Source organism: Alternaria atra (assembly GCF_907166805.1).
Source record: "Alternaria atra isolate CS162 genome assembly, contig: 25, whole genome shotgun sequence".
NCBI lineage: Eukaryota > Fungi > Ascomycota > Dothideomycetes > Pleosporales > Pleosporaceae > Alternaria > Alternaria atra.
Window position 1 is genome coordinate 412,932 of NW_025091323.1, and position 20,900 is coordinate 433,831.

General features: G+C 51.2%; 6 protein-coding genes across 6 annotated transcripts; 2 read left to right on the forward strand and 4 right to left on the reverse strand.

Annotated features, from left to right (window-relative positions):
• Positions 1-420: 420 nt before the first annotated feature.
• ALTATR162_LOCUS5134 (uncharacterized protein) lies at positions 421-1,284 on the forward strand (the record flags this gene model as incomplete). Its single annotated transcript, XM_043312751.1, has 1 exon — positions 421-1,284. One exon carries the CDS (start codon positions 421-423, stop codon positions 1,282-1,284), a length of 864 nt encoding a protein of 287 aa, XP_043168686.1.
• Positions 1,285-3,433: 2,149 nt separating this feature from the next.
• ALTATR162_LOCUS5135 (uncharacterized protein) lies at positions 3,434-7,798 on the reverse strand (the record flags this gene model as incomplete). The annotated part of the gene is made up of 5 exons (XM_043312752.1): positions 3,434-4,579; positions 4,629-5,060; positions 5,106-7,427; positions 7,476-7,664; positions 7,718-7,798. The coding sequence occupies 5 exons, from the start codon at positions 7,796-7,798 to the stop codon at positions 3,434-3,436; spliced, it is 4,170 nt and encodes a 1,389-aa protein (XP_043168687.1).
• Positions 7,799-8,291: 493 nt separating this feature from the next.
• On the reverse strand, positions 8,292-9,888 carry ALTATR162_LOCUS5136 (uncharacterized protein; the record flags this gene model as incomplete). The annotated part of the gene is made up of 2 exons (XM_043312753.1): positions 8,292-9,625; positions 9,699-9,888. 2 exons carry the CDS (start codon positions 9,886-9,888, stop codon positions 8,292-8,294), a joined length of 1,524 nt encoding a protein of 507 aa, XP_043168688.1.
• A 1,074-nt stretch (positions 9,889-10,962) lies between these two features.
• Positions 10,963-12,375, reverse strand: ALTATR162_LOCUS5137 (uncharacterized protein; the record flags this gene model as incomplete). Its single annotated transcript, XM_043312754.1, has 1 exon — positions 10,963-12,375. The coding sequence occupies one exon, from the start codon at positions 12,373-12,375 to the stop codon at positions 10,963-10,965; it is 1,413 nt and encodes a 470-aa protein (XP_043168689.1).
• A 1,048-nt stretch (positions 12,376-13,423) lies between these two features.
• ALTATR162_LOCUS5138 (uncharacterized protein) lies at positions 13,424-14,888 on the reverse strand (the record flags this gene model as incomplete). Its single annotated transcript, XM_043312755.1, has 4 exons — positions 13,424-14,138; positions 14,195-14,297; positions 14,351-14,510; positions 14,568-14,888. 4 exons carry the CDS (start codon positions 14,886-14,888, stop codon positions 13,424-13,426), a joined length of 1,299 nt encoding a protein of 432 aa, XP_043168690.1.
• A 2,271-nt stretch (positions 14,889-17,159) lies between these two features.
• Positions 17,160-19,240, forward strand: ALTATR162_LOCUS5139 (uncharacterized protein; the record flags this gene model as incomplete). The annotated part of the gene is made up of 2 exons (XM_043312756.1): positions 17,160-17,238; positions 17,304-19,240. The coding sequence occupies 2 exons, from the start codon at positions 17,160-17,162 to the stop codon at positions 19,238-19,240; spliced, it is 2,016 nt and encodes a 671-aa protein (XP_043168691.1).
• Between the last annotated feature and the right edge of the window lie 1,660 nt (positions 19,241-20,900).

Below are 20,900 nucleotides of genomic sequence, written 5' to 3' on the forward strand. Positions count from 1 at the left end.
CACCAATGCCCTATTCCATCATGACTAAGTTACACAGCTAGGCACAGCCGCATCTGCATCGCCATACACGCCAATCAATGCATTGCATGTACATGGGACCCGAGTACCCTTTGTTGGAGGCAAGGCCACCAGCCGCCAATCCAATCTAGGGTACATCCACACAACCGGTTTTCTCGCCACATCCCAACCTATCATGTACCATGCCACCCCAATAAGGCAATAGCTTGCTGTGGTCGCCTTATACGGCACAGTATCCGTTCAGGCGAGGCTGCTGCGCCTTAGGTTCGTCTGACCGGTGTGTACGCCCTCCACTTTTCACGATGCTTAAAGAATGGCAAAGACCTCGTCCCAGGAGCTGGAGTTGCACATCATCACAGACTATTTTCTTCCCGCATTGAATCAGTTGCTACTTCCACCACGATGTCACATCTTCTTTCAACCATGCTGTTCGCAGCTACCGCAACAGCGCAAGTAACAACATCTTTCTGGATGCCCGCCCCTTTCCTCGAAGCAGAACACATTGGCTGGGTCGGATCCGTCGTCAACGCCAACAAAACACACACCACCATCGTCGCCGACTACGACAACGGCACCGATACCTCCGCCCTCAGTCTAGCCGGTGGCCCCCAGACCATGACCATCGGACCCACTAATTTTGGTCTCGAGGTTGAGCTTCCCCCAGGTTTCAATGGCAACTTCAACGACACCAACCAAGTTGCCTACAACTTTTACTGCGAATGGCCTACTACAGATGAGGCTGATTCAAACCGCACCTGCACCATACACTACCCTCCCGAGGTTGCTAGTGCACTTCTCTGCAACCAAGTGGAGTTCCCTTCAACTTCGGTAACGGCGTTCACGGTTACGCATACGTATCCCGCGCGCGGCTCTGACCCAGCGGGTACGGAAACTGTGGAGCAATCCTTTAGCTACGGCTATGGCTCTGGTTACAGTTCTAGAACTGATGACCCAGCTTTTTGCAGCGGGCTTTCGAGTGGTCAGCAGCCTCAAGAGGGATTCTCCACGGTGTATCCCATTGCCGCGTCGGAAATCGAGACTTATTACCTCGTCCTTACAGCGGGTACCGAGAAATTGGAGGCTACCCAGGCAGCTTCTCCGACCATGTCGAGCGCCATGTCTACGGGCACGGGAAGTGCCGATGCGACAAGTGCTTCTTCTGGAAGCGCGGCCTCACCCGAAGCGACGGAGGCCGGTGCGCCGATGGTTACTGGTGCGCCCGTGTTGGTTGGACTGGGTGCTGCTGTTGCTGCGCTGCTTATGTAGTATGTGAGGCGAGAAAGAGAAATGCTGTGGGAAGCAGGGATGGCTATAGACCATACGGTTCTTGTAATTTATGACGCAGAGTTTAATTTAGTCTGGTATGGAACCCCGATAGACGATACCTACCTCGATTTGTGGGAAGGACATGACGGAAGACTCACTGTTACTATACATGCATGACAATACATATAACGTGTTTTATAAGCGAGTCGTCCTTACAAGCGAGTCGTCCACCCCACCAACTTTGATCACCTTTGAAGATCAAATCAGTTATGCCTCAACGCCAACAAGCTCTATTGCGCTCATCTGAAGCTGATATGCAGCTTACTATATCATCTCTTAATAGCCACCAGATCAAGACTGAGAGAGCTGCTGCTCGCGCGTTTAACGTCCCTCGAATGACGCTACGCGACCGACGCGCTGGCAGGCTTGCACGACGCGATTGCCAGCCCAACTCAAAGAAGCTTACCCAGCTAGAGGAGGAGGTAATTATTAGACATATACTCGACCTTGATCAGCGAGGATTTGGGCCTACGTATACAGCTGCGCGCGATATGGCTAATAAGCTGCTTGCTGCGCGTGGCGCAGGTCGCGTTGGCGTCCACTGGCCGCGCAACTTTGTCAAGCGTACAGACAGTCTTATGACGCGTTTTAATCGATCGTACGATAGGCAGAGAGCTCTATGCGAGGATCCTGTGCTAATCAGCCGCTGGTTTAAGCTGGTAGAGGAGACAAAGGCCAAGTACGGCATCTGTGATGAGGACGTCTACAACTTTGACGAGGCTGGCTTTATGATGGGCAAGATCCAGACTCAGCTAGTTATCACAGGGTCAGAGAGGAGAGGCAGGCCAAAGACTATCCAGCCTGGCAACCGCGAGTGGGTGACGGTAATTGCTGCAATCAACGCTGCTGGCTGGACAATCCCACCGTTCCTCATCTTTGCTGGCAAGTATCACCTGTCAGCCTGGTACGAGGAGGATATCCCACGCGACTGGGCTATCGCAGTTAGCGACAACGGCTGGACAACCAACGAGATAGGAGTAGAGTGGCTAAAGCACTTTATTAAGCATACTGAGGGCAAGGTAGTTGGAGCACGCCGCCTGCTTATCCTTGACGGCCACGAGAGCCACCAGTCTCTTGAGTTTCAAGAGCTCTGCAAGGAGAGCAATATCTACACGCTCTGCATGCCAGCTCACTCATCTCACCTACTGCAGCCTCTTGACGTAGGCTGCTTCTCGCCTATGAAGCGCGCGTACAGCCGTGAGATTGAGGCTCTAATGCGCTACAATATCAACCATATCACCAAGCTCGAATTCCTGCCAGCCTTTAAGGCAGCCTTTGATCGATCGTTCACCTTAGCCAATATCTGCTCAGCTTTTCGAGGCGCAGGCCTAGCCCCTCTCCAGCCAGACGCTGTTCTATCAAAGCTCAACGTGCAGCTGCGTACGCCTACTCCACCAGCTGCTCTCGCAGAGCCTCCCTGGGAGGCTCGTACACCAAGCAACGTACGTGAGCTTGAGGCTCAATCAACGTTAATACGTGATCGCGTGCGGCAGCATAAGAGCTCATCACCAGCCTCGATTATTGAGGCGATTAACCAGCTTAAAAAGGGGGCTGAGGTGATGATGCTCTCAGCCGAGCTTATGCGCGATCAGATTACCTGCCTTGAGAGAGCCAACGAGGCAGCAACTAAGCGTAGGCAGCGCAAAAAGAAACGGATACAGAAGCGTGGGACCTTAACAAAGGGAGAGGGAGAGGATATACTAGCTCAAAGGAGGCTGACCAGCAGATTGAGCGTGAACAGCGTCAAGGTGGTGAGCGATCAGGCCTTAGCCGCCAGGCTATTGCGCGCTGCAGGAGGTGCAGGGAGACTGGGCACAACTCACGAACGTGCAAAAAGGATGCTGTAGATACTATTTAATCTACTATATTAATCGCTTTATTCTACCTTATTACGTTGTTGCGTTGCGTAGCTTTGAAGGTGATCAAAGTTAGTGGGGTGGACGACTCGCTTGTAAGGACGACTCGCTTATAAAACACGTTAACCCCCACTATATCTCCAATCATCGTTCACAGCGCCCAGTCATGCCAGCACAGTCTTGTCCCTCAATCCAGACACATGAACAACACCACTCAAATTGATCGACTACCACTAAAAGCCAAAAGCATCCAACAAACTGTTCGCATCCGGTTCGTTAAACTGAGTTGGGGGTGGTTTCTTCTTCGGCTCCTCCTTGTGCTTCTCTTCAATTTTATTCTCCTCTTCGTCCTCCTCATTACCCTCTTCCTCACTCTCCCTACTTTCTTCAAGCGTACCTTTACTCTCAGCAAGGTCATTATGTGCATGTTCTCGCACCGGCAAATCCGCCACAACGAGCGAGCTTCTCCTCCTCAGCAACTTCCTAGGGTCGAAATCAAAGTCCGTCGCAGAATTCAGGTTCGTCCCTTGCGATGTAAAGCTCTGCCTTGGCATCTCGGGACTAAGCGGCGGTCTTCCAGATCCTCCTCCTTTCATCATCGAAGTCGTCGTTGTCATCGTCGGTGGCGGAAGTAAGAATTCCCAACTACGGACTAAATCGAGCGCCAGGACGTCACAGCCCATACGATCGTACAACCCAGCCGTGTGCAGCACAAAATCCCATTCCTCGCGCATTCCAATCATGGTGGCGCCGCGTAGTGTCTGCAGCGACTTTTCACGCAACTGCTTGTACAACACCACCAGCGCCGGGTCGTCAGTGAGGTAAGATTTCGCGGCCGAAGTGGGTGGCTCGGAGCTTTCAAGTAGAGTAGTTAATGGAGTGACTAGCGAGCGGACAGCCATGTCTTTTTTGTTCAACAGCCAGTATGCCCATGTTGCTAGCCATCGATTTCCTTCTCTAGCGGACTGTGGCAGGATCTTGTTCCTCAAGAAGTCTAACAAGACGGGTGAGTCGTCGCCGCCGTAAACGCGGGCGACTGCTATAGCCAGCTGTGTATCGCCGAGTTGGTTGTGTAGGACGCTGACGGCGTCTTGGAGATGGTCTGCCAGGAGGAAGAAGGATGCTGCGTACTCGAATCTTCTTCTGCCCATGAGTGCATACGCGTTTTTGAGAGCAGCGGTCTTCCACCGCTCTTCATTGAAGTTGTTGGATAAGAGGCGGTAGGTCGCGCCTTGTTCTCTTGACCAAGTAGCCATGCGCCAAAGGCCCACCAGTACTGGTTTCTTCCGGAGAGCCATATAGTAGAGTGCACAATCGACGGGGTTCTTCTCTTCGGTCTTGGTGTATTCATTCCGAGCGATGACTTCGAATTGGGCGCGCTGTGGGTGTTATTAGCGAGTTCTTTTGATGAAGAACGGCGTACTGTACCAATGCGTTGATGTCGGACATCCACATGAACACTCCGCATTCCTTTGCGTGCTGCCACATCATCTTACCGCTGAAGTGTCTGCTCACAAGGTCAACGAGGATATCCTGACTCCCCGAGTGAAACGCCCAGATGATCTCACGCCACGATATGGGACCCTTGTGAGTTTCGCTCAGTACGTGCTGACGGAAGAACAACAAGAAGCGTCCAGCGTTATCGTCAATCGATCGACGATGCTTCTCAACCATACCGATACACTCGATAACGTCTGCTAAGCGAAACTGTTCGCGACTGGACAAGAGCGGTATTCGCTTAGTGGTCAAGAGTTCTTTGAGGTTGGAGGCGACTTCTTCGGTGACAGCCTCAGGTTCGCTATCGTCTGAAAAGTCGGCATATGACGTACTAACCTTCCTCCGCGATGCAGTCATTTGAGCCTGTTGATGTCAGTTACGTCCGGCTGAAAATGTCCATGTACGTACCTCAGCATCTGAGAAGTCTTCAGGTGCGAACCCTAACGAGCTGTCTAGCTCCTCACCTTCGATCCAAAACTTGAGCGTAGTGTAGAGACGTATCAAGATGCGCTGAACCAATAACAGCTTACCAGCCAGCACGCATTGCGAGAGTAGCTGGGGATGGTACGCGGGAAGAGGGCCGTTGAGTCGACTAACTGCATTGAAGATATCGATAGATGCAGTCTTACGTGAGATTGTACGCAAGCTAGGGAATAGCCCTTCCGACACCAGGACATTCTCGTCTTGTATGAAGAGCTGGTTGCCTGCGCCGATGACCAGGTTACCACTGCCGAGCCATACTGAATCGCCAATCGAATGGGGTGTGATGTCGCGAATGCGTACATCGCGAATTTGCACCCACGACGGGCCGGCGTTGAGATAGTCGTATCGGAGCTGAGCGTAGATGACGACTCGATGGGGAAACCCAACAGCAAGAATGGACTGGTTGTCAGGTGTAGAAGACCAGTCAAGATCTTGGATGATGCCATTGCCCTCAAATTTCTCCTCATACTCCAATTGAGCACTTCGCGTGTTCCAGATAGTAAGCGTCGTTCGATCAGCATCGACCAACGCAGCTTTACGTATGGACGTGCCACTAGCAAGCGATGGGCTCTTCACGCCAGTCTCGACCTCGGAAGTCAATAGCCAGTCTAACTTCTGATCTTCGACGTTGACGCGCGCAGTCCACGACTTGATGATTCCAGACTTTGTATATGAGATAGCTACGTCTCGCGCAAATGTGTCGAGGAACCCTGAGATGACTGGTGCCGTGCCTGCAGGATCTACGGGTAGTACAAAGGCAAGATCATCACCCGATCCAAGGTCAAATGTTGAAAGTTCCTTGAGTACGATCTCCGAATGACCGTTGGTGAAGCCATTGGTATCCTCAATGGCAGAATGCTTGCGACCAGTCACTGAGCTACGCTCTGGTGTTGGCAGTGTAACCTCCCAACAGATACCCTTCATCTCGGCACTGATAGTGGCGATGTGTATGCGTTTTCCGCCCGCTTCAACCTCGGGTATGACTAGCAGGCACAAAGGCTTGCCCTGTAGCTTGTATGTGGAACGCGTCATCTCAACTGCTTCATGGCCGCGGGTATCCCAGAGCGAAATCTCATCATGATGTAAAAAGACAACAAAGTTACCCTCTTGTAAGAGAGCTGTGCGGTGAATATGCTCAGTCACTTTGACACTGCTATGCCGATGTAGTGTCATGCCCTGATCGCTCTGTCGCTGTAACCATACAATACATTCATCAGTGGTGGTTCGCGATACCAAGGCCCTACCGCTAGCTGTACGGTTGACCTTCTTGATGGCATGCGAATGGCCTGTCCACATGGCTTTTCGCTGAATGCGTTGTGGTTGTGATGAAGGGTCGAACAAGTAGTCGATGCGTGACTCTAGCCATTCAATCCGCCCGTCAAAGTGATGCGATAGCAGTGTCAACTCAGAGTCGGATTTATCGCCGATGAAAGCGTAGAATTGAACATTGTCCTCAATGGCCTTTGGCTCCTTGGCGAAGTGTAGATGCAGTCCATCGACATGCGCAATGTTAAACACGTCGGTGACCTTCTTCTGTTTTGCCCCCACGTTCTCCAACCCCCACGCGGACATATTGCCTCTGTCATCTAGCACCACGCAAATCTCAGGGTTGCGGTTCGCGACTTCTATCAGGTGATGCAGCGCAATGCCGTGATCTTTCTCTTCTGCTGAGGCCTGTTCCATCGCTCTTTCCGTTGCGTGTGCAAAGTGTTTGCCATCGATAAAGAAGGCATATCTCTTCGTCGACTGCTGCTCCGACGGCACATGTTGTGTCATTATCGACTCGACAAGATCCACGTCTGCCCACATGTGCATGCCATCTACTCCATGGTGTTCTCCCGGTACCCAGACTCGCACTTTTTGGTCGGCACATATTGTGTACAGTACGTTGTCCGCGGATTGATCCTTGTGGTGCGGGCGCCGCCAGTGCAAGCCGGTAATGGGTTTGGGGTGTGGGAGGTAGAAGTAGTCGAACCTCTGGTCTGCCGAACCGAAGGATGTGCGTCGCCATATTTTCAGGAGCCGGTCGTATCTTCCTGTCGAAGCTATCAATTCGGCATCAGGCGAGAAGTGGGCGAATTTGACAGGATTCGCCAGTTGCTTTGTCCATATACGTTCAATGTCGCTGTGGGTGTTGAAGAGGGTGAGAGATGCGCTGCCGGCGAGCAATTCGTCGGGCATGCCCCATGAAAGAGTCGCTATTGAATCATCAGCGTCGGAAAGGGACATGCTGCCCTGTTGCGACCACTGCGCACATCAGCAGTCATTCCCAACTTCCCCTCGTTGCGTGCCCACCTTGACAGCCCCCTCATCTTGCCCATATGGTCGGTATATGTAAATACGTCGCGTCGAGCATGCTGCGAGTTTGCCAGTGCCTTCATCGATTGCGACCGCTTCAAGCTCGAATTCCTCGTCGATGTAGATAGTTTGGAGGACGTGGTCGGGTCGATCGAGCACAATGAGCGCATTGCCGGAGATGTAGACCTAAATGAGGAGGATGTCAGTCTCCATGCGCGCAACACGATGCGTAATCATACGATTATCTGAAGGCCTTCCCACAGGCCATGAGCGACAGCTTGGAGCTTAGCCTGGGGTCGCCCAGGGAGAATACCACGCATAGACGTTATCGAGCCCTACTACCGTTGACTGAACATTATCCGGCTGTTTATTTGCATCAAATGGCTTCTGGTAGGAAGCAGTACTTGTGGGGCTCTATCAAGCTTTTGGTGTCTTGCGATACGACGTGCGACACCTGGGGTTCTTGGAGTGCTGAAGCTCACGCGCACGATCCACGTGGTATGTCGTCACCTCACCCATCGACAATCTTGAAGCAAAGTTGGGACGCGCCTATTATATTGCAGAAAGCCTGAGCAGTTTCCTACACATCTAATGCGCGGTGTTGAATTGTATGGGATGTTGTTTGAGTTGAGATACATTGTTGACGCTTGAGGGTTGCGCAGGCGCCTTCCGCAGCGCATCTCGGAATCGGAAGCTAGCGCGAAAAATGTCGGCCCGGCATCAAGGGGTTGAAGCATCGCTTTGAGGCTATATAGATGCGTCTTGGTGGTATCTGTTCTCTACAACTGTCCTTTCCCGTCCCTGCATAAACTCCTAGGCCATCGTCCTTTGCACCTTTCCCTCAACATCGCCCTGTTCTCCCTGACCCTTCCATTCCACCGTCACGGTGATACCCCGATCATCACCCTTCTCCTTCGCATATGTCAAGCTACCCTCCAACACTGTGCCCTTCTTATATGCTTGCTTCTCCGCAACCTCTTTGTCCAGCAGCAGTACCGCCTGATGCCAATGTGTCGGTGTGTTGCTCGGTCCCGTCGAGAAGCCCAGGCCCGGGATACCGTTCTTGCCCCAATCAACATTATCCAGCGTCTTGACGTCTTGTGAGCTTCCAGGGTGGATGAAGATGGTATCGAACCATATTGCAATGGCCTGGAGAGACGTGATGTCGCGGTCAAGCGTCATACGAAGAGGTACATTGAAGCTTAGGTCTTGCACGGACACAGTCTTCATCTCAAGCAGATGACTCGTCGCACTGCCGCAAAGCGCCTTCTCGGGAACATCGAAGACACCGATCTCGTGTGTGTTGAGCAGACCTCCTGGGATCATGGGTGAGAAGTCGAAGCCGTAGATGTCTTTCCAAAACTTCTCACTCGTGCTGTCTGCTATCCAGTCGGCATCCGAGATTGGTGCGAGGCGGATGTTGCAGTGGGAAGGTACCATGATGCCATCAGGCTTGAGGTACATGTCTCGTGCGCGCAGAACAGAGTCTAGCATGCCTTCGAAAAGTAGGCCGTAGCCCATCCATTCAGAGATGATGATGTCGACCTTCTCCTTGCCGATCAGCCGCTGCGTGTTGAAGTCTTCGGCGCGACCCTGGATCAGTTCAATGCGGTCTTGGTACCCGTTCTTTGCGATGATCTCCTTAGCGCGGACTGCGATGCCAGAGTTGTCGACTGCGAACACTTTCTTTGCGCCTGCTCGTGCGCAGAAGAGGGACAGAATACCAGTACCACATCCAACATCTAGCACAGTCTTTCCAGCAAACACCTCGGCGTTCTTTTCAATGAAGTCACGGTACCCTTCTGTTCTTACCCGATCCTCAATCATCTCACGGTGAATGCTGTTGCCTTTGTACGATTCGAAGTAGTCCTGGTCCCGGTCGTTGGTGAGCTTGATCTTGGAGAAGTCCTCTTGCATGTCCTTGTGCATCTTGGCCTCGTACTCGTCGTAGTCGATGGCCTTGTTGTCGTCATCCGGCATGAGATCCCCAAGTTCGAATAGTAAAGCATCATCCTCCAATACTGGCTGCAGATACTTGTCGCTCGCGAGATCATCTGTAGTTACTTTGATACTCTTAGGATCGGTGCCTTTTTGTGCTTCAGACCGGAGGTAGTTGATCAGCTTGATGACAGTGATCTCGTCCGCGTCTAGTGCAAGCAGTCAGTAGTCATCCCAAAAGGGTAAGGCGCAGAAGGCATAGATGGGTGTTGGTAGCCATACCTGATCCAAGTCCTTTGATCGTGGCAGGAAGATCAAAGCCAATCTCAGCTTTGTTGTGCTCTACCATATCTGACACACGAGTCCATTGTCGATCCGAGAATAGATCTTTGAAGCTAGTCGTATCTGGCTCGCTTGCATCTTCGACGATGCTGCCGACCGAGCTTGCGGTGTCTGATTCGGTGTCTGACATGTTGCTTGATACGATCACTGTATTCTATGTGAATGCAAGTGTTTCGAATTCTGCAAAAATTGCAATGAGTCGTGATGTCGCGTCAAGTTGCCTATGGTGGGGGAAGGCTCTGCGGTTAGTGTGTGCTTTTGTGGGCGAGGCTGCGGGGTCGGCTTATCGGGCCTGCCGTATCTTCTCTGCCCTCTGTGCCTGCCGCTTCAACTGCTAGTCCATGTTCCATCAACGCTCATCATCTTCATCCAGCCAGCCATCCATTCATCCATCCATCAGTGGTATTCACGGCCCCTGAAAAGACGGACTATAGCATGCCAGATAGCATCAGAGCCGCGCCCTAGCCTCTCTGTTGATTCACATTGCTCTTACTGCTGATGGTGCCGTGCGATTACTCCCGTATTCTCCAATGTGACGCGGCTCCCTTCCAACGTCATCCAATGTATTCTTCTCATCTATCAAGGTTCACTCTACCCCTCGTAATTCTGTCCGCTTTTGAGATCAATCCTTTCGCAGATGGCCATGCCCGTGATACCAACATCATTTTGTCAGCACACCTACGTTCATCAGCTCTTCCCTCTGGCTACAGGGTCATCGCACCGAACATGGTCACCTATATATGTTGAAGGACGGTTTGCTTCTATATGGTAGTTCCTGCTGGCTTGTGAATCGTCTTCCTTATGTTTCTCATTCTCCCACATACATCACCACAATCTGAATCACAGACATATATAGTCGGCTACATCGATTCCAAGAATTCTTCATTCTCTCTAGTCTGTTCTTCCACTGTACCCCATACGCAAATTCAGTACCATCACTGAGTCTTGGAATCGCCCCTTGGACTCTTCAGCGAAGCTACATCAGAGATGCCTCTTCGAGGCGTCGCATCATCGGCATGCTCGCTCAAACGCTATTAGGAAGATGAAAAAACTCGAGAATGTCTAAGGTTGAGAGCACGTTGCGCCGGTTCACTCAATTCCAAGAGTTCTCGTAATCATCAATCTCCGTCTCAACGTCCGCTGTAGGCCACTATCGCGCCTTCGCTACACCATTGACCCAGTTTTCCATCATGCGAGACGCATCCTAAATATCCTCATCAGAACCCTCTTCAAGCAGTTGACGAGCCAGCTCTTCTGCGTGTTCAGCTAGGCGTGGCTTCTTAGTTTGTGGATGGTGGTCGACCTCTACGTCCTCAGCCGCATCGCCATTGTTCTCTTCGTCGTCCTCTGTCTCACCGGCTTCGCTCCCATAGCCGTGCTCCACTTCTTCCTCTTCACTGTCGTCGTCAGGGACTCCAGCCTCTTCCTTTTCGCTGTCAGAAGCCGGTGCACCGCGCTTACGCTTCTTCACTACAAGACCCACAGACGATTTGTTACCAACACCGCCATCGGAGTCATCGTGGACCACGTTATCATCACCAGTCTGTGTGCCAACAGATCGAAACTTGCTCTTATAAGTGCCAGCCCTAGTTTTTCGCATGCCCATTCGGTAGGTTGTACGCTTCTCGACCGGGAATTCTGTCAAAGGAATGATGTGCTCCGGATACCGCTCCTCATCGCTGACTTTGCCGCCCCCCTCAATCATCAGACGAAACTCACGCGCATTCTCGCGAAGATACCACATGGTATGGTTCTTCGTTTCATGGGCCGACGTAATTTGACCTCGTAGAGCGTCCAGGCCGCGGGCTTTTCCACCAACAGCGTTGATCGCATCCGTGATGGCGCTCAGATCGCTGGTCGACATACTATCGTAGGCGTCGATGCCATTTTCGTGGACAAAGGCATTTATGGCGGTATACATGGCGCAGATCTCTCCAATTGTCCAATGATCGCGTGTCTTCTTCTTCTGGTAATTGGCGTTGGAGCGGCGCGAGATCTGATCAATCCACTTGTTGTAAGCATCCTTCCACATCTTATTGTTGGGATCGATGTTGTTGAGCTTCGACGTCCCGATATGGATGTGCTCGTAGGCGTGGGTACGAGCGTTGAAGCGGCGGAGAGCGATGCTAGGAGTAAAGACCTCGTATTTGCCTTTGAATGTTCGCTCCCAACGGAGATCGGCGACCTTGTTCCACCGCACGGCAACATCGTTCTTCTTTTCTTTGTCCTTCTTAGGTACCTTGCGGCTGTCGAGGTCTGGGAAGAAGATGCTGGCGCATGGCTCGTACAAGTCCTCATCGGCGGAATCGCGCTGCTCTGGTATTACGTCTTTCTGGGTGAACCAGCCGCTGCCGTCGGGCATCTTGATCCGGAATGTCGCCTCGATCTTGGTCGGGTCGGTGTCGTGGGGTTCGAACTTCTCTTTGGAAGACCTCTCTTTGTTAGTAAGTCTGCGGCCTGAGTACGGCGCGGGATCATCCGATAAATTGCCATCGCTGTCTTCCCGCTTCAGCGAGCTCGGGGCTGGCATTCTGCCCTTGTCTTTGCGCTGAGGCGTGGGCATTTCACGCTCGCTAGAAGCCTCGCAGGCGGGCCTAGCAATCGGAGTGGTGGACATCGTATCCCCTTCTTGTCCTCCCGTGAAGGCAGATCGGGTGTATAAGTAATTGGTGTTTGTTGGTGGGGAGAATTGCGTCGGAGGAAAGGATTGCGACTCAAGGTATGAAAGACCTTCGCGTAACCGTTAGTTGATAAGCGTCAAAAGGTCGAGCATGAGAGGAAGCCTGTCACAAGGTACACAGATGATGTTTCGCGTCGGTCGCGCTTCGCGGAATTTATCTGGGAAGTGTGATTCGATTTACTGTCGTAGTGTTGACTGTGCTTGTGGGTGGTCGGGGAGCAGGTGGTTCAAGATATACGCAAAGGGGAGGGAAAGTTTGAGACTTCAAAACAAAGCTTAACGAATCGGGACAGCCCACGTCACATTCTGGCCGAGGAAATGTTGATTCACTTCCTAAGATTACTGCCAGTCACTACCGGTGGTCGCCGATATGGCAGACGTGCTTCGGACGATGCGCGTAGAGGGAGCAGTGGACTTGTCGTCGGCGCGGAGAATACCCACGAGGATATCAAAATGCAGAAAACCATCTGAACTCTCTCTTGACTATGTGTACGCGCGGATGAGGTCATGCCAGTACGCATAGGTACAGTCACTGGGCAACGTGGTCTCTAAGTGTATCAATCCCCACACTCTTCAGAAGCCTATATATCTACGTGCACGTATTTACTATCACCTCGACTCAGTCATAGTGGTACCTGTTTCACACGTCCGGACTCTTATCTTCCTTCGTGTTAGAAGGAGACTACGGAATACCTCCTGGCAGTACCCCCTGCAAACCAATGTCGTAAAGTTCAGACCACTCTATAACAGCTAGCTATTATCACGAACAAATAAAGCCCTGCTACAACTGTACATTCAGCCAAATAGTCAGCCACATCACTGTCACTTTAAGAATACTAGTTTATCGAGAAACGGGCACACGAACAGAAGTACTAGGCAAGTCATATCTCATACATCAGCCATATGTGTGGTTTAATACTTTGCCAAGGCTTCGAAGGAAGCGATGGGTGTTTATCATTTATCACCTAGGTAGTACTGTCAAAAGCTACCACAGCTTCCATGCTCCCCGCGCTTTAATAGTACCATCAACAGTGTCATTGCTTGGGCTGCTAGCAATGCGCGCACTGGGGTTGCCGTTAAAAGCCAGCAGGTTCACCGAACCCAGAGTATCAGTCACAACGCCTCGAGTAGCCAGCTCATACACCCTTGCCTTCACGTCCGCAGCAGTCGATGGTCCCTCAAGAGCACGGAGGTACGAAACCAGACCAGCTACAGCAGGAGACGCCATGGAGGTACCGGTCGTAGTTCTTTCTGCTGTGTCGCTCCGCCAAGACGCAGAGACGATATCCGTTCCTGCAGCGAAGATGTCGACCTCGGGGCCGTAGTTGGAGCCTCCAAAGCCGCTGTGTCTGCTATTGTCAATTTCCGCATTTCCGACACAAATGACTTCAGGAGAGCGGCATGGTGAGGAGTTACTGGCTGGGCTGTCCTCGTTTCCTGCTGCGTTGACGGCGAGGACGCCTTTCTCCCAGGCTGCGGTGATGGCTGCGTCCCATAGTGTTGAAGCGGAAGAGCCAAGCGAGATGTTGATGACTGCGGTGTTTTGTCGACCCTTGGACACGATGTCATTGACTGTCCAGTCGAGCCCAGCGAAGACATCTGATGCACTTCCGGTGTCGCCGCCCAGGACTTTCACAGCAATGATGTTGGTCTTCTTGGCGACGCCGTACTTCGCGCCACCAACGGTTCCAGCTACATGCCTAGGTCGTGTCAGAGGGTGAATGGAGGTGCGTGTGCGTGTAAGGGGGTGACTTACGTTCCGTGGCCATCTGTGTCCGTTTCAGGACTGCCCGCAACGGCATTGAAGCCATAGGTTGCTCGCCCCTCGAAGTCTACGTGAGTGATACGAACACCAGTATCTTCATGAAGCTGTTAGTACCAAGTGAGGAACGGCACGGTCTCCATGACTTACCCATTACGTAGGAGAAGGTGCCATCGCCCGCACTCTCATCGTAGACGTAGGATGTAGCTCCTGGTGTACGGGAAGAGATACTGGCTAGACCCCATGGCGCATTCTCCTGGCTCACATAGGCGCTAATTCTCATGATAAAGTCAGGTTCAATAGTGAGGACCTAGATATGATGTCAGGATCATAGTATCATATTGTTTGGCACTGCTACTCTACTTACCTCAGGAAGAGCCTTCAGTTCTTCGATGGTTGCATCATCGAATGAACCAGCATAGGCTTTGAAATTGCCGAAGCCGTACTCACGCTCCACCGGTGTACCGTTAGGGCCATCGCCACCTCGTCGAGCCAGATTACGGGCATGTATGCTGCGGACTTTGTTGTGGTGGGCAGTAATCGATGCAACGTCGGTGTCAGGCTTCAGTTGGACAATGTATTTGCCGGGGATAATCTCATCCGCGCGAGGGGTGTCGACGGGAGCAGCGTTCGCGAGAAAAGGAGCTGCGGCAGCGGCCAGCACGGTGATACGAGTGAAGAATTGCATCGCGACTGAAGGTAAGACGAGTGTGAGTTAGAATCGACTTGCCAACCACTACTGGACTATATGTAATTTTTGACTTGCACCAAATCCATCGCATACACTACGGTACGAGGAATCACTAATCCAAGCATCTCTTGTCGTCTCTTGACTTCTGCCTTTTTGGGACTGGGCTCCGCAATACGTTTCGTATAAGAGATGATTTGCTAGGGGTGGTTCATGAAAATCTTCCGAGTCATGTACGGCCAAGACGGCAAAGCAAGGGGGGTTTTGAAAGCAATATGCCGGAAGGAAGCCATCCCTGTTCTCCCGGCTAGCGGTTGCCAATTCGAGTGCAACTACCGGGCGCGAAGCGATGAAACACGGGAATCGGCGTCGTATTTTATGGTTAGATCCTATCCCGGAATTGACTCCGCAGAGTCGGGCCTTGTAAAACCAATACCATTGAGCTTGAGAACAGAAGAGGCAGGTTCAAGGCGACTATGCTGTTGCGAAGACTTCGAAAACATGGTGGGAGATAACGACCAGTCTGGGCAATGCAGCTTCTTCAAGGATCTGAGATAGTCGACGACGGAGAAGCGCTCTCCGGAGTTATGGATCCTTCCGAGACACCAGCATGCGGTGCATTTGAAGCCGATGGGTGCCAGCACAGCAGATGAAGTCTTTAGGAGATCACTTCGCGTAGAGACCGACTGAGCTATCGAATGTCGTGCTTACTAGTAGTGATTGTCACATTAGAAGAATCCGCTGGGCGGGCAGTCCCGAGATCTTGTGCGGCTTTCGGCAAATGTCGGCGCGATTACGGAGTAGGCAAGCAAGCACCGAGCTGGTTGATCATCCAAATGCAGACAACTGCCGGTACGTGTCACTTGTGTGGTTGCCAGTGAAGTTGTGTGAATCGCAATGAGCAGTATGTCGTCGATGCATGATGAGATGAGATGAGATAGAATTGGAATGGAGAGCGGTAGCGGGAAACTCACTCTAATTCGAAATAGGATAGATGGCTCAGCACCGAGGCCCTTTATTGTGGCAAGCTCCACCACGACTCAACATTCACATATCTGTGGGAGTTGCTTGGAGTCGTGCGGTAGACTCCATCTCCCCCTTTAACAACAGCAGCACGCAAGCCTTTTTCGCCTACCGTCTTAAGATGAGTACGGCCAGCTCAGCTTCCATGCTTACTGTTATCTCGCCGTGGACGTTAAACCAGCACACGCAGAAAAGCAGTTCGTATTCATCACGAACTTCACAGTCAATAATAGCTGACTCAACTTAGCAGATTCTAGCTGATGTTCCAATCCGTGCATGCCGTCGAAGGCTAGCAATGAATGAGCTGTAATATGGCGAGCGAAAAGAAATGGCGCTCATCGCGTACCTCACACGAACAACAGTTCGAGGAGGAGAATACGCGCACCAAGTCCAATGTATATCCAGTCACCGAAGGAAACCGTATGGAAGCTGAACTTGCACAGCCGCTTGCAAAGAATGAGACCAGCCGGACTATACTAATGCGCCGCGGGCGGGCGGGCAATAGAATTGAAGGAGACAGGAGCAACAATGCAAAGGGCTATGGCGTTCTTGCCATCTCTACCCAGTCTTGAATACGTTCTCAACCGCATCATCGATTTTGGTTTGATCCGCAAACCCTTTACTGTCCTCACTCGTCTGGGTCCGGTCTTTGGACAAGAACTCCAATTGTTCCATTGGGATAACTGATGTTCCTAGCTCGTTAACGTCGGCATCAACTGTAGTCTTGTGATACACCGGGTGTTCTCTTGAGCGTCACGCTATACAATGTGTGCACTTTCGAATTGACGGCAATGTTGCAAGAGGAATTTTGAGAATGGAAACTCAGGATACCTGTCTACTTCTTGCCTGACACTGAAGTCTCTAGGAATAATGCCCACGTATTTTTATACACGCTCTCGCTTCTTGAATGTCGGTTGCATATCCATTAGGCTTTGTCCTAGCGAGTTTATCGCCTTTCTCAAAGGCGCCGCTATCCTCATTTTCACCTGTGGTGCTCTTTGAGCCTGGCCAGGTACATCTGTTCTTTCACAGAGGAGCAAAACTCCAGTTCCCCTATGGCGTCATGCAACCATCGTGACCTTGCTCGTTTACTCTCCGAGTGCGTTCCTCATGCTCAACTGCCAAGATCTATGGTGCAACCGCTGCCACAACTAAAACATTCACCAAGGGTCTCAGTCACGAAAACAGTGATCCGGCTACATTGGGTTATTATCGGACGACTTCGCGAATACAAACAGCAATTTTACGATGGAGGATGTCAAAGACAAGCGAGTCGATACAACCGGCCACGCCACTGGCGACAACGTCAATAACACTGCCGAGAGTAGTGAGTAATGCGCTGTCGCCGACGATCTTGGAACGCCTAAACACTACTGATATATCTTGCTACAGACATACCGATTACGTATACTTCCGACGGGGCCGATTGTAGTGGTGAGCGCGCGACTGACAGAGACACTGTGCCTCACCGCGACAAGGACAGCGACATGACGCCTGCGCCGCAGATCCCATCGAGCACTCCCTTGAATCCGGAGAAGTTACACATTCTCCTGACTTACTCCACTCTTCTGGCCTTGACGCGAGATACTTCAAGGCCGGTCGTCAACTTGGACATGGAAGCTCAAGTTCGACAATTAGATGCGTTTCTAGCTGGAGACGTCACCGAAGACGGCGTCGCGACACACTGGTCCGCCAAAAGTAAGAGTTTCGAGCGGATTCAGCGGTACGAGGGTTTGTGCGACCAACTCGTCCCTAGCCTGATGGCTGCGATCAAGAAGCAATCGCAGATCAACCTGAACGCTGAGCCCAAGAACCGTGTCAATGGCGACAGGAACCCTGAGCACCAATCGTTCTGTGAGCTCTTTTTGGCACCAAACCTGGTGACCATGTACGGAAAATTGGCTGAGAAGTCGAGTAAAAAGGGCATCAACCCTGATTTCGACCCTTGGACGAATACGACGAAGTACGGCAAGCTGATACAACTTTTCCAATCTATATACGGATTTCAATACGACTTCACGCGTTGGCAGCATATACGACCCAAACCGGTCTTCAATCAGACCCCTCGCTCGGATGCCGAGGTATTCATGCGCGTGATGGACCATCGTGGTCAAATTCGGATCTACCATCATGTCATAACCCCGCTCGGGAAGGTCTTCTCGCAGTTGGACACCGTTCCTGAGACTGCGATCAAGTACACTGGCGAGCAACTTGCCAAGATGTGGCGAGACAAAACTCGTCCCAAATATCTGATCCCCGACCCTGCTACCGTCACGATCTTGCCCAAGCGGAAGGATATGACTTGGGTAAATGATGATGGCGCTGGCAAGATCTGGACTCGCGGCGAAGCGAGTTGGTCACCCAACTTCAGGTTCATGGTCTTCGACAAGGCCACGAACGCGTATATCTATAACCACTCCGTCGATGTTAACCTTCTGGACCAGATCGACCTCAACGACGAGACTTGGGTGAACCAGTACCGCAAGAAGATTGCCCAGTGGCGTCACCGCGTGACCGGAGAAGCCACCAAGGTACGTGACCACTGGACCGATCAAGAGCGTGCTGTGGTGTACGAGTTTACAAACGCCTGGATCAAGAAGAACGGCATCGACAAGTTCGTGACTCGTATCTGGGAAGGCGACAAAGATGGTTTTCGGGCTATCCTGACGAACAAGACCCACCATGTGCGCTCGGCTGAGTCGGTGTGTGCTTGGACGCGAAAGCAGATGACCGACGAACCAAACGAGCCTCTCGGCATGCTCTACACCGAGGGCCAGAAGATGGCTATGCGAATCGCCGCTGACGAGGACATTCCTGACGACGAGCGTTACCCCGAAGAGGCTATCGAAGTTGCCGGCTTCTTGACTAAATCACAACCTAAGAAGTCTTCCAGGAACAGGAAGTACGGCATGGAGTACGGTAGCAAGCGCGGACGCTTTTTGGACGATGAGGCCGATGGTGAGGGAATTATGAATGATCCTCGAAACTTCAATCTCGACGGCGACTCTGACCAAGATGCCGATCTAGCGATGGAGGATGGCGACAGTGACTCCGATGACGATGAATTGCCTCCTCCTCAACCCATATCTAGCAAGCGATTGAAGCTTTTGGCTAAAGGCCGGAAATTATCTGGAAGAGCTACCGACGAGCAAGATACCACTTTCGCGAAGCCGAAGCCTCTCTCAAAAGCTGAGATGGATACCCGTACTGCTGAGCGCGACGCTGAAACCGCCATATTCGAGGCTGATGTCGGTGACGTCGAGATTGACATGGACATCGATATAGACGATGTGGAGGTGGGAAAGCTGGTTCAGGAAGATGTAGATTAACCAGTAAATATATTGGGCGATGAGACGAGATGGTACAAGACCTAGAGAGGTTCGGTACAAATAGAGATGCGATGTTCTATGTTTTATGCCATTGTTCTGCATATCATCAGGAGCTCGGCGTTGATTCAGACGATACCCCAGGCCTCCTTTACAGTAATCTAAAAGCGTGCTTCTACGTATCCAGGCTTGAGTTTGATATCAGGATGCTGTGCTGTATCTGAAGTATGTGTGCCAGCTGTAGGAGAATACTGCATCGATGTCGTGTGAAACTTGGTCATGAAAGTGAGCGAGGCGGTATTGAGGAGACGATTCGACACGTCGTTGGTGACGTCATGGCGTGTTGCAAACTCCCCGCAACTCCCCTGCACTGTACCCTACAGTGTTAACAGAAGCACGAAGATTTAGTGACTGCCAAACAAACCTTCTTCTATCCATAATTATACCAACCATGCCCAATGTGGCGTCTGAATATGCTGCCATACCCTGATATATTCATTACAAGGCTGGACATGAGAGAGGAGAAGATTGTTGGGACGGCGAAATTGTAAGAGCTAACAAAATACTTCATATTCCAATTATCAGAATGCACTGGGATGAGCTCTGCGGAGGATGTACTTGCTTCGGTTGATTGAAAACACATTTCTACACCCGCGGGGTTTGATTGCTTTATCGGACAGACAAAGATTCGGATAAAAGGTGGGAAACGATACCAAACGGCCATTAGAACTGTGTTGTAGACGTAATCTTGCAAAGATTCAAGACGACGTGATATGGTCATAGTAAAACGTTGTTCCACGAGCGCATTGGGAGATAAGGTAGTTGGCAAAGCACCCCAGGTTCCGCTGGTGATTTGGAATCAATCAGGCCATTCGGTATATGCTTTCTAAATCATCGTATAAAGAAGTAGGGGTGGCATTGGTGTAGGTGAAGTTACATCGAAAATAATGACTCAGCATACCTTTATATTCTTCTCAGCGGCTGTGTGGTCTTTGAAAATGGGGAGAAACGTCAATGTATGGAGGTAAGTTCATACTTGTAATATGCATCATTATCAACATTGATACTCAAAATGGTAGTGTTGGCCGAAGGGTGCTTACGATGTAAGGCGTGCAACGAACGGATTCATAGCCAGACTAACTGTCAGGTACCAGGCTACTCCGGGCCCGTTCGGGCCGTTATGCCAAGCAATTGCAGTATATTAGCCTACCTTACCGCTGTTGTGGCTCGACAGCGGTTCGTCTCTAGTCTTATAAGGCAATATACCTCTACCTCCACTATCGCGGTGCATCTCGTATCTATAAAGACTCTATTGCTTGACACTAACATGGGAGCTTTTATCATAACGTTCCCTGTTCACACGCTGTGCTCGACCTTTCATCGAAGACACACTTGTTCATTCCAATGATTCACCACACTGTTGTCTACGAAAGCGCAAAGTGGATACAATGGTCAATTTCGATCTTGTAAGAGGGTGGCTGAAACTGTGTGATGGAACCCATGAACATACCATAAATCCTTTCGACTCAACACCGTTGCTGAAAGGTCTCCGGTCCATTGATACTAGAAATTGATGTGTCATAGAACAAAACCACCACGTGCGCTACGCAGCACTCAATTACACCTGGAATCAGGGACAGCAATACTGTCTGGACAACAAAAC